At 42.7% G+C, this 13,396-nt stretch overlaps 1 protein-coding gene across 1 annotated transcript; it reads left to right on the top strand.

Moving 5' to 3' along the window:
- Positions 1-3,962: 3,962 nt before the first annotated feature.
- On the top strand, positions 3,963-6,125 carry LOC132434463 (nucleolar and coiled-body phosphoprotein 1-like). Its single transcript, XM_060026134.1, is given in 3 exon segments — positions 3,963-4,081; positions 4,156-5,265; positions 5,267-6,125. Coding segments are annotated over 3 exon segments (2,088 nt in total).
- Positions 6,126-13,396: the final 7,271 nt, after the last annotated feature.

The following is a 13,396-nucleotide window of genomic DNA, read 5'->3' as shown; positions in this document are numbered from 1 at the left end:
ATATTGGCCTGTAGTTTTCTTTCTTTGTTACATCTTTGTCTGGTTTTGGTATCAGGGTGATGGTGGCCTTGTAAAATGAGTTTGGGAGTATTCCTCCCTGTGCCATATTTTGGAAGAGTTTGAGAAGGATAGGTGTTAGTTCTTCCCTAAATGTTTGATAGAATTCACCTGTGAAGCCATCTGGTCCTGGGCTTTCGTTTGTTGGAAGGGTTTTTTTGTTTTGTTTTGGTTTTTGGTTTTTTTGCGTACACGGGCCTCTCACTGTTGTGGCCTCTCCCGTTGCGGAGCACAGCCTCCAGACACGCAGGCTCAGCGGCCATGGCTCACGGGCCTAGCCGCTCCGCGGCATGTGGGATCTTCCCGGACCAGGGCACGAACCTGTGTCCCCTGCATCGGCAGGTGGACTCTCAAACACTACGCCATCAGTGAAGCCCTGTTGGAAGGCTTTTAATCACAGTTTCAATTTCAGTGCTTGTGATTGGTCTGTTTATATTTTCTATTTCTTCCTGGTTCAGTCTCAGAAGGTTGTGCTTTTCTAAGAATTTGTCTAGTTCTTCCAGGTTGTCCATTGTAATGGCATATAGTTTCTTGTAGTAATCTCTCACGATCCTTTGTATTTCTGCAGTGCCAGTTGTTAGTTCTCCTTTTTCATTTCTAATTCTATTGAGTCTTCTCCCTTTCTTTGTTGATAAGTCTGGCTAATGGTTTATCACTTTTGTTTATCTTCTCAGAATGCCAGCTTTTAGTTTTATTGATCTTTGCTATTGTTTCCTTCATTTCTTTTTCATTTATTTCTGATCTGATCTTTATTATTTCTTTCCTTCTGCTAACTTTGGGGGTTTTTTGTTCTTCTTTCTCTAATTGCTTTAGGTGTAAGGTTAGGTTGTTTATTTGAGATGATTCTTTTTTCTTGAGGTAGGATTTTATTGCTATAAACTTTCCTCTTAGAACTGCTTTTGCTCCATCCCATAGATTTTGGGTCATTGTATTTTCATTGTCATTTGTTTCTAGGTATTTTTTGATTTCCTCTTTGATCTCTTCAGTGAGCTCTTGGTTAATAAGTTGTGTAGTGTTTAACTTCCATGTGTTGTATTTTTTACAGATTTTTTCCTGTAATTGATATCTAGTCTCATAGCGTTATGGTAAGAAAATATACTTGATATGATTTCAATTTTCTTAACTTTACCAAGGCTTGATTTGTGACCCAAGATATGATCTATCCTGGAGAATGTTCCATGAGCACTTGAGAAGAAAGTGAATTTTGTTGTTTTTGGATGGAATGTCTTGTAAATATCAATTTAGTCCTTCTTGTTTAATGTATCACTTAAAGCTAGTGTTTCCTTATTTATTTTCATTTTGGGTGATCTGTCCATTGGTGAAAGTGGGGTGTTAAAGTCCCCTACTATGATTGTGTTACTGTCAATTTCCCCTTTTATGGCTGTTAGCATTTGCCTTATATATTGAGGTGCTCCTATGTTGGGTGCATAAATATTTACAATCGTTACATCTTCTTCTTGGATTGATCCTTGATCATTATGTAGTGTCCTTCTTTGTCTCTTGTAATAGTCTTTGTTTTAAAGTCTATTTTGTCTGATATGAGAATTACTACTCCAGCTTTCTTTTGATTTCCATTTGCATGGAATATCTTTTCCACCCCCTCACTTTCAGTCTATATGTGTCCCTAGGTCTGAAGTGGGTCTCTTGTAGACAGCATATATATGGATCTTGTTTTTGTATCTATTCAGCCAGTCTGTGTCTTCTGCTTGGAGCATTTAATCCATTTACATTTAAGGTAGTTATTGATATGTATGTTCCTAGTACCATTTTCTTAATTGTTTTGGGTTTGTTATTGTATGTCTTTTCCTTCTCTTGTGTTTTCTGCCTTGGGGCGTTCCTTTAGCATTTGTTGTAAAGCTGGTTTGGTGGTGCTGAATTCTCTTAGCTTTTGCTTGCCTATAGAGGTTTTAATTTCTCTGTCAAATCTGAATGAGATCCTTCCTGGATAGAGAATCTTGATTGTAGGTTTTTCCCTTTCATCACTTTAAATATGTCCTGCCACTCCCTTGTAGCTTGCAGAGTTTCTGCTGAAAGATCAGCTGTTAACCTTATGGGGATTCCCTTTTATGTTATTTGTTGTCTTTCCCTTGCCGCTTTTAATATTTTTTCTTTGTATTTACTTTTTGATAGTTTGATTAATATGTGTCTTGGTGTGTTTCTCTTTGGATTTATCCTGTATGGAAATATCTGCGCTTCCTGGACTTGACTAACTATTTCGTTTCCCATATTAGGGGAATTTTCAACTATAATCTCTTCAAAAATTTTCTCAGTCCCTTTCTTTTTTTCTTCTTCTTCTGGGACCCCTATAATTCAAATGTTGGTGTATTTAGTGTTGTCCCAGAGGTCTCTGAGACTGTCCTCAATTCTTTTCGTTCTTTTTTCTTTATTCTGCTCTGCAGTAGTTATTTCCAGTATTTTATCATGCAGGTCACTTATCCATTCTTCTGCCTCAGTTATTCTGCTATTGATTCCTTCTAGAGATTTTTAAATTTCATTTATTGTGTTGTTCATCATTGTTTGTTTGCTCGTTAGTTCTTCTAGGTCATTGTTAAAGATTTCTTGTATTTTCTCCATTCTATTTCCAAGATTTTGGATCATCTTTGCTATCATTTTTCTGAATTCTTTTTCAGGTAGACTGCCTATTTCCTCTTCATTTGTTTGGTCTAGTGGGTTTGTACCTTGCTCCTTCATCTGCTGTGTGTTTTTCTGTCTCCTCATTTTGCTTAACTTACTGTGTTTGGGGTCTCCTTTTTTCAGGCTGCAGGTTCGTAGTTCCCGTTGTCTTGGTGTCTGCCCCCAGTGGCTAAGGTTGGTTCAGTGGGTTGTGTAGGCTTCCTGGTGGAGTGGACTAGTGCCTGTTTTCTGGTGGTTGAGGCTGGATCTTCTCTTTCTGGTGGGCAGGTCCACATCCAATGGTGTTTTTTGGGGTGTCTGTGACCTTATTATGATTTTAGGCAGCCTCTCTGCTAATGGGTGGGGTTGTGTTCCTGTCTTGCCAGTTGTTTGGCATAGGGTTTCCAGCCCTGTAGCTTGCTAGTCATTGGGTGGAGCTGGGTCTTCTCATTGAGATGGAGATCTCTGGGAGATTTTTGCCATTTGATAGTACGTGGATCTGGGAGGTCTCTGGTGGACCAATATCCTGAGGTCGGTTCTCCCACCTCAGAGGCACAGGCCTGACACGCGGCCGGAGGACCAAGACCCTGTCATCCACATGGCTCAGAATAAAAGGGAGAAAAAAGGAAAGAACGAAAGAAAAAATAAAATAAAGTTAATAAAATAAGAAATAATTATTAAAAAAATTTAAGTTAATTAAAAAAAGAAAGAAAGAAGAGAGTGAGCAACCAAATCAAAAAAGAAATCCACCAATGATAACAAGCACTAAAAACTATACTAAAAACAAAAAACCAAAAAATGGACAGACTGAACCCTAGGACAAATGGTAAAAGCAAAGCTATACAGACAAAATCATGCACAGAAGCATACACATACACACTCACAAAAAGAGAAAAAGGAAAAAAATATATATCGTTGCTCCCAAAGTCCACTGCCTCTATTTGGGATGAATTAGTTGTCTATTCAGGTGTTCTACAGATGCAGGGTACATCAAGTTGATTGTGGAGATTAATTTACATTATCAAATTTGCTTTAATAGAAATGAGAAAATATAGGTCTTTGGATGCTCTCAGTTATTTGGATTATGCCTTCATTTTGTGAAAGTTTCATAGTCTACCAGCATCTGTGCAGAGGATACCTGAGGGAGGTACGGGCAGGCACAGAGGGAGAGAGCATCCTTGGGATAAGCGGCCTGGTTAGGGAGAGAGGGTATATTTCTAAGTAATTGACACAAAGGAAATTTTAATTAAAATAAATGTGACCGAACGGTAGTGATGCGTATTGCCGAGGGGATGGCGGACGCCGGCTTGCGCCGCGTGGTTCCCAGCAACCTGTATCCCCTCGTGCTCGGCTTTCTGTGCGATAACCAGCTCTCGGACATGGCCAACAAGTTCGCCAAGGCAACAGGCGCTGATGGTTTCCAGTGATTTGGAATTATAAACCACGTTGCCGCAAACATCCTCCTGTGTAGATGTTTGTTTCATGGACCCAGCAGGATGCCAACGCCTCTTCCCTCTTGGACATCTATAGTTTCTGGCTCAAGTCCACCAAGGCCCCAAAGCGGAAGTTACAGGCAAATGGACCAGTGACTAAGAAGGCTAAGAAGAAGACTTCATCCAGTGACAGCAGTGAGGACAGCAGTGAGGAGGAAAAAGCCCAAGGGCCCCCCGCTAAGAAAGCTGCTGTACCTGCCAAGCAGGCCGGTCTGCTTCAGCAGCCTGGAAAGGCTGCAGTCAAGGCATCAGAGAGCAGCAGCAGCAGTGAAGAATCCAGTGATGATGAGGAAGAGGACAAAAAGAAAAAGCCTGTCCAGAAGGGAGTTAAGCCCCAAGCCAAGACAGTCAAAGCTCCTCCTAAGAAGGCCAAGAGCTCTGATCCTGATTCTGACTTAAGCTCAGAGGATGAGGTGCCAAAGAACCAGAAACCAAAGACAACACCCGTGGCAGCTAAAGCTCAGGCTAAAGCCCTAGCCAAACCAGGTACACCAGCTCGTCCCGCAGCTAACGTAGTCAGTGGCAAAGCAGCTGGTGGTAACAGCAGCAGCAGCAGTGATGATGACTCAGAGGAGGGGAAGGCAGCAGCCGTATCTAAGAAGACTGTACCTAAAACGCAAGCTGTGGCCAAGGCCCCAGTGGAAGCAGCTGTCGCTCCTGCCCAAAAGAGTTCCAGCAGTGAGGACTCCTCCAGTGAGGAGGAGGAGGAGGAAGAGCAGAAGAAAAAACCAGGTCCCTATAGTTCAGTTCCCCCACCCTCTGTTCCCCCACCCAAGAAGTCCCTGGAAATTCAGGCTCCCACGAAAGCTGCAGAGAAGCAGCAGCCTGTGGAGAGCAGCAAGGACAGCAGCGACGAGCCTGATTCAAGTTCTGAGGAAGAAAAGAGGCCTCCAGCTGAGGCAGTCATCTCCAGAGCAACTACTACACCAGCTCCAGCAAAGATGGCAGCAGAGAGCTCTTCAGACAGCGCAGACTCCGACAGTTCTGAGGATGAAGCTCCTGCCAAGCCAGCCAGTACCACCCAGAATTCCTCGGGTAAGCCGGCTGCCGCTCCCAGGCAGTCTGCAGTTAAGCCAGCTACGACGCCCAAGCAGCCTGCAGCCACTGGCCAGAAAGGCTGATAGCACCTCCAGCGAGGAGGAGAGCAGTGCTAGTGAGGAGGAGAAGACGAAGAGGACTGTAGCCACCCCTAAGTCCAAGCTGATGGCCAAAGCAGCTCCGTCGTTGCCTGCCAGGCAGGCCTCTCAGCGTGGTGGGGACAGCAGCTCTCATTCAGACAGCTCCAGCAGCGAGGAAGACGAGCAAGAGAAGACGCCTAAACCCCCAGCCAAAAAGAAGCCACAGAAGGCAGGGGGAACTGTAGCCCCTTCCAAACCAGCCTCTGTGAAGAAAGCGAAGGCCGAGGGCAGCAGCACTTCTTCTTCTGAGGACTCCGGTGAGCAGGAGGAAGAGGAGAAGCCCAAGGCCAAGGGCACTCCAAGACCACAAACCGCCAAGGCCAATGGCACCTCTGCACTGACTGCCCAGAATGGAAAAGCAGACAAGGACGGCAACGAGGAGGAGGGGGGCAAGAAAAAGGCAGCAGTGGCAGTTGCTAAGCCAGGTTCAGGAAAGAAGTGGAAGCAGAATGAGGCTGCTAAGGAGGCAGAGACTCCTCCAGCCAAGAAGATAAAGCCCCAGACCCCCAACACGTTTCCTAAAAGGAAGAAAGGAGAACGAAGGGGATCCTCCCCGTTCCGAAGGGTCAGGGAGGAGGAGATCGAGGTGGATGCTCGAGTGGCAGACAATTCCTTTGACGCCAAGCGGGGTGCAACCGGAGACTGGGGGGAGCGAGCCAATCAAGTTCTGAAGTTCACCAAAGGCAAATCCTTCCGGCACGAGAAAACCAAGAGGAAGCGGGGCAGTTACCGGGGAGGCTCCATCTCTGTCCAAGTCAATTCTGTTAAGTTTGACAGCGAGTGACCGTGGACCATCTGTAGCACAGCAGGGGTGATGGTCTGAGACCACTCACTTTCCCCAGTCGACCTGGCAACCCTCAGCTCTGTCGGGGGAGGGTGTCGGTGAGGAGAGCAGTTTAGGTTAGGTCTGAAGGCTTTGCGTCGTAACATCCTCTAAGGTCCTTTTCTGTGTTTGTGGTTTTGTACAGATTTGTTTTTGAGTGTTGGGTAGCAAGGACAAGGTAAGGGGAGTGTTCTTTTTTAAGAAAAATTGTTTTAGTTGTCATTCTCCCTGTTTTATGGAAGTTCTCATACTGAGAAATTTGTATATTTTACATTCGATCATTTCTTATTGATTTTTGTTGTGGTTTTCAGAGGTGGGTTCACAGATTAAAATCTCAGCTATCTTCCAAGATGTGGTAAAGGTCACATTATGAATTTTTACAATTGGAGAATTCTGTCTATGGGAGTGCTTGTTGTCCACATTTCATCCTTCCTACCCCTCAGGGCCCTGGTGAGGGGCGGCTAAGAATGGTTAATGTATGTATCTGTTAAGCATGAACTGCATACCTCATTCGTGGGGTCTAGGACTGAAGTTTTCAGCCAGCATGGACTTACCTACTTTGGGGGATAAAATTTACTGTTTTGTTTCAGGCAAAATTCTGGTGGGGTGTGAATGCTGTGGGGTCAGTCTGAATATTTCGTTTGCTATAATTTTATTATTACATAATGTTTGCAATATGTGTTTTTTAATTTGAAAGCATAAACTTTTTTATTGTTCAAAGACAAAAATAAATAAATAAATAAATGTGACCAACTAAATCCTGCCAGGTAGTAGACAGCTGAGTTGGAAAATGACAGAGAAGCTTATTCAGTCCTGACAGAAATATTTAAGTCATCAGGTAAATATACAAATTAATAATGTTAGTACTACATTTGATCCAAAAGGTAGTTCTAGCCAGTCCAATAAATATCTCATTTCATTCTTCTTTTGCTCACATAGTAAAGGTCAACAATATCCTGTTTTGTGAGAGTTCAGCTTCTGATTTATAACTAAGATTATAAGGGGGCTTCCTTGGTGGCGCAGTGGTTGAGAGTCCGCCTGCCGATGCAGGGGATATGGGTTCGTGCCCCGGTCCCGGAAGATCCCACATGCCGCGGAGCGGCTGGGCCCGTGAGCCATGGCCGCTGAGCCTGCGCGTCCGGAGCCTGTGCTCCGCAACGGGAGAGGCCACAACAGTGAGAGGCCCGCGTATCGGGAAAAAAAAAAAAAAAAAAAAAAAAGATTATAAGGCTTCTGTAGCCAGGGGTGAAGTAACATTTCCACCCTGAGGGTCATAAAACCTAAGTAGGAATTCCTTGAGGCCACTGTAGAGTGCAAACAAAACTAAGGCCGAGGGGGATGAGGCTGCAGTGACAGGACTCGTCACAGTACTCTTCCTATGATGCCAATTAAACAAAAGGGCCCTGGGTCGCAGGAAGGACAGCTAATAAGTGCCCTGGCCAGGGCTGGTTTCATACCTAGACTATTGAGGACAATCATCTGCTCGTTCAAGTAAGGCCCTGCTTTCAGTCAGAGCTGTTGGCTCTTAAAGTCTGACCCAGGCCTGGGTCTCTGCTATGAAATGAGAGATGTGAAATTCAGAGAAAGAGAACTTGGGCAGTGATATTTATTTTTGTAAAATGAGGAGATTGGGGCTTCCCTGGTGGCGCAGTTGTTGAGAGTCCGCCTGCCGATGCAGGGGACACGGGTTCGTGCCCCGGTCCGGGAAGATCCCACATGCCGTGGAGCAGCTGGGCCCGTGAGCCATGCCGCTGAGCCTGCGCGTCCGGAGCCTGTGCTCCGCAACGGGAGAGGCCACAGCAGTGAGAGGCCCGCGTACCGCAAAAAAAAAAAAAAAAGAGAGATTGTACAAAAAGACCCCTGAGGGCCTGTCCAGCTCAGCACCTTTCCCATGCCCTGAATTGCCTCCCTCAGGGACTCTCCTCCCCGAGAAGCGAGAAGGATGAAGAATGTAGGTACCAAGTGTGGGTAGAGGGTGGAAGGAAGAGGACAGCGACGTGTTGTCATTTCCCCAGCCACATCCAGTGGTCCTGTCTTGACTCCTATTTCTGTCTGTGTTGCTTTTCCTGCCAGTACTTCAGGCTTTCCTATTTTTACAGGTGATGGAAGAAGGATCGGGAATCCCTTAGAATGGACTCCAGGTGCTGTACTAGACTGTGAAGATACTGGTGATTAAGCCAGAAGGCGTTATTTCTTTAGCCCTTACAGCCAGAAGTGGAGGGTGATGACTAAAAAGTCCAGTGACAGAGTTCTGCAGGCTTGAATCACTGTGTGTGGGCTCAGGAATGGGGTCCTTAAAGGAGTCCCGTGGACTGCCATTGGCAGGCAGTGGTCCCCCACTCATGATGGACCCCTAATGTGCAGCTCTGCTGGTGGACCCGGAATGCCCACATGGCCAACCAGGTCTCATATTTTGCAAAACACAACCCCCTAGCCAAGTGGGTCAGGCATGAGGAGAGACTACGGGTGGACTTGCTGGCCCCTTGACAGATTCATCTTGCCCAGTCTGTGATGTGAGCTTCAAGACAGCCTGATCTCTGGATCTGGAAAATGAGCCATAGTTTACTACCACCTGGAAGAGTCTTCATCTAACACTTTTTCCCCCTTTGGCATCCTTTTCTCTGCCCCATCTTTTTATTTTTTATTTTGGTCTTGAGGCACGTGGGATCTTAGTTCCCCGACCAGGGATCGAACCCGTGCCCCTGCAGTGGAAATGTAGTCTTAATCACTGGACCTCCAGGGAAGTCCCTGTCTTTTTATTAAGACGGTTTCTCAAAGTGTATTTTGCAGAATTTGCATCAGAATCACCTCTAAGGTACTTGTTCAAGATTTCATTTGAGAACTATTGCTCAAAAACATGACATCAACTCTGGCTGCACAAGAGAATCACCTGGAAAAAAACCTTTTTAAAATACCAATTCTCTGGGCCCCATACCCAGAGCTTCTCATTTGATTGGTCTGGGTTAGTTCTGATTCAGTAGTCAGGGATGCAACTGGAATACATATGTTAACAATTATTATACTTACCAATGATTTTTTTAAAATTTATTTTTATTTTATTTATTTTTGGCTGTGTTGGGTCTTTGTTGCTGCACATGGGCTTTCTCTAGGTGCAGCTAGTGGGGGCTACTCTTTGTTGCGGTGCGATTCTCATTGCAGTGGATTCTCTTTGTTGTGGAGCATGGGCTCTACGCGCGTGGGCTTCAGTAGTTGTTGTGCGTGGGCTCAGTAGTTGTGGCTCACAGGCTCTAGAGCGCAGGCTCAGTAGTTGTGGTGCATGGGCTTAGTTGCTCCACGGCATGTGGGATCTTCCCAGACCAGAGCTCGAACCCGTGTCCCCTGTGTTGGCAGGCAGATTCTTACCCACTGCGCCACCAGGGAAGCCCTTTACCAATGATTATATTCAACTTTGATGAGGGTGGTTGAGGTACCATGACATTTTGAAAACACTGTCTAGGCCTTCACCAAGGGTATAATCTGCTACCCTTGGGAATGTTCTCTGTCTTGAATTCTGGTTCCACCAACTTGTGTCTGATCTTGGGTAGTTATTAACCTCTCTGTGCCTCAGTTTCTCCATCTGTAAAATGGAGGAAATAAAAGTACTTACTTTACAGAGGTTGTAAGGATTAAAAGAAGTTAAGACAGAAAGAGGTCATTTTTATTTTGGGAATCTCTCTCTCTCTCTCTATTTAGTTGGCTCTGGTTCTCTGATAAGGCAGTAATTCAACTGTTTCCATGTCCTCCTTCAGCCTTAGCCTTCCCATTCCACTTGCCCACTCACATGAGATACTCCAATCATGGTTAGAAGAAATTTTCTCTATATATGATTTGTTGTGAAGAAAAACAAAACATGCTGAAATTCTATTTTACAAAGAATTTCCTCTAGTGGATATTAATGTTCAATGTATGATGGTTGAACAGTGAAAATATGTTATTAAATCTCTAATGAGATGAATAATCATGAGATTTAATAACATTAATTAATTTCTTATTAATTAATAAATAATTTATTAGTTACGTCCAATCAATTAAAACTTTATTTATTTTAAAAGCTAGAACTGTGATGATACCCAGTATATCTTTGAAAAGATAAAGAAAATTGATAAACCTTTAGCCAGACTCATCAAGAAAAAACGGGAGAGGGCTCAAATCAGTAAAATTAGAAATGAAAAAGAAGGTACAATGGACACCACAAAGGATCATAAGAGACTACTACAAGCAACTATATGCCAATAAAATGGACAACCTAGAATATGTGGACAAATTCTTAGAAAGGTACAATCTCCTAAGACTAAACCAGGAAGAAATAGAAAATATGAACAGACCAATCCCAAGTACTGAAATTGAAACTGTGATTAAAAAACTCCCAACGAAAAGAAGTCCAGGACCAGATCACTTCAAAGGCAAATTATATCAAACGTTTAGAGAAGAGTTAGCTCCCATCCTTCTGAAACTATTCCAAAGAATTTCATATAAAGGAATACTCCCAAACTCATTCTGAGGCCACCATCATCCTGATACCAAAACTCGACAAAGATATCACAAAAATTACAGGCCAATATCACTGATGAACATAGACGCAAAAATCCTCAACAAAATACTAGCACTCTGAATCCAACAATACATGAAAAGGGGGGCTTCCATGGTGGCACAGTGGTTAAGAATCCACCTGCCAATGCAGGGGACACAGGTTCAATCCCTGGTCTGGAAAGATTCCACATGCTACGGAGCAACTAAGCCCATTTGCCACAGCTACTGAGCCTGTGTGCCACAACTACTGAAACCCGTGCACTCTAGGGCCCATGTGGCACAACTGCTGAGCCTATGTGCTGCAACAACTACTGAAGCCAGCACGCCTAGAGCCCGTGCTCCACAACAAGAGAAGCCACTGCAGTGAGAAGCCCATGCACTGCAACGAAGAGTAGATCTCACTCGCCACAACTAGAGAAAGCCCACGCACAGCAACAAAGATCCAACACAGCCAAAAATAAAAATTAAAAAAAAAAACATGAAAAAGATCATACACCATGATCAAGTGAGATTTATCACAGGGATGCAAGGATTTATCAATATTCACAAATCAATCAGTGTGATACACCACATTAACAACTTGAAGAATGAATAACCATATGATCATCCCAATAGATGCAGAAAAAGCTTTTGACAAAATTCAACATTCATTTGAAAAAATGAAAAACTCTCCAGAAAGTGGGCATAGAGGGAACCTACCTCAACCATAATAAGACCATATATGACAAACCTACAGCAAACATCACACTCAACTGTGAAAAGCTGAAAGCATTTCCTCTAAGATCAGGAATAAGACAGGATGTCTACTCTTGCCACTTTTATTCAGCACAGTTTTGGAAGTCCTAGCCACAGCAATCAGAGAAGAAAAATAAAAGGAATCCAAATTGGACAAAAAGAAGTAAAACTGTCACTGTTTGCAGATGACATGCTACTATACATAGAAAATCCTAAAGATGCTAACAGAAAACTACTAGAGCTCATCAGTGAATTTGGTAAAGTTGCAGGTTACATAATTAATACAGGTAAATCTCTTGCATTTCTATACGCTAAAAATGAAACATCAGAAAGAGAAATTAAGGAAACAATTCCATTATCATTGCTTTGAAAAGAATAAAATACCTAGGAATAAACCTACCCAGACAGCAAAAGAGCTGTACATGGAATACTATAAGAGGCTGATGAAAGAAATCAAAATTGACACAGATGGAAAGATATACCATGTTCTTGGATAGGAAGAATCAATATTCTCAAAATGACTATACTACCCGAGGCAATCTATAGATTCAATGCAATCCCTATCAAATTACCAATGGCATTTTTCATGGGACTAGAACAGAAAATCTCAAAATTTGCATGGAAACACAAAAGACCCCAAATAGCCAAAGCAAATTTGAGAAAGAAAAATGGAGCTGGAGGAATCAGGCTCCCTGTCTTCAGACTATGCTACAAAGCTACAGTCATCAAATCAGTATGGTACTGGCACAATAACACAAATATAGATCAATGAAACAGGATAGAAAGCCCAGAAATAAACCCATGCACCTATGGTCAATTAATCTATGACAAAAGAGGCAAGACTATACAATGGAGGACACGCTCTTCAATAAATTATGCTGGGAAAACTGGACAGTTACATGTAAAAAAATAAAATTAGAACATTCTTTAACACTATACACAAAAATAAACTCAAAATAGATTAAAGACCTAACTGTAAGACTATAAAACTCTTAGATGAAAACATAGAACACTCTTTGACATAAATCACAGCAATATCTTTTTTGAGCTGTCTCTTAGAGTAATGGAAATGAAAACAAAAATAAACAAATGGGACCTAATTAAACTCAACAGCTTTTGCACAGCAAACGAAACCATAGACAAAACGTAAAGACAGCCCACAGATTGGGAGAAAATATTTACAAATGAAGAAACCGACAAGGCATTAGTCTCCAAAATTTACAAAGAGCTCATGTGTCTCAATATCAGAAAAACAAACAACCCAATCAAAAAATGGGCAGAAGACTTAAATAGACATTTCTCCAAAGAAGGCATACAGATGGCCAACAAACACATGAAAAGATGCTCAACATCGCTAATTATTAGAGGAATGCAAATCAAAACTACAATGAGATATCATCTCACACCAGTCAGAATGACCATCATCAAAAAATCTACAAACAATTAATGCTGAAGAGGGTGTGGAGAAAAGGGAACCCTCTTGCACTGTTGGTAGGAATGTAGATTGTTATAGCCACTATGGAGAACATTATGGAGGTTCCTTAAAAAACTAAAAATAGGGCATATATCCAGAGAAAAACATGGTTTGAAAGGATATATGTGTCCCAATGTTCATTGCAGCGCTGTTTACAATAGCCAAGACATGGAAGCAACCTAAATGTCCATCAACAGATGAATGGATAAAGAAGATGTGGTACATATATACACAATGGAATATTACTCAGCCATTAAAAAGAATGAAATAATGCCATTTACAGCAACATGGATGGACCTGGAGATTATCATACTAAATGAAGTATGTCAGAGAAAGACAAATATCATATGATATCACTTATATGCAGAATCCAAAAAAAAAATGATACAAATGAACTTATTTACAAAAGAGAAACTGATTCACAGACTTAGAGAACGAACTTATGGTTACTGGGGGGGAAGGGGGAGGGAGAGAGTGGGAGGTTGGGATTGAC

This window comes from Delphinus delphis, chromosome 11, assembly GCF_949987515.2.
Source record: "Delphinus delphis chromosome 11, mDelDel1.2, whole genome shotgun sequence".
In the NCBI taxonomy this organism is placed as follows: Eukaryota; Metazoa; Chordata; class Mammalia; order Artiodactyla; family Delphinidae; genus Delphinus; species Delphinus delphis.
Note: the sequence above shows the minus strand (reverse complement) of the source record. Positions and strands in the feature narration are given on the sequence as shown.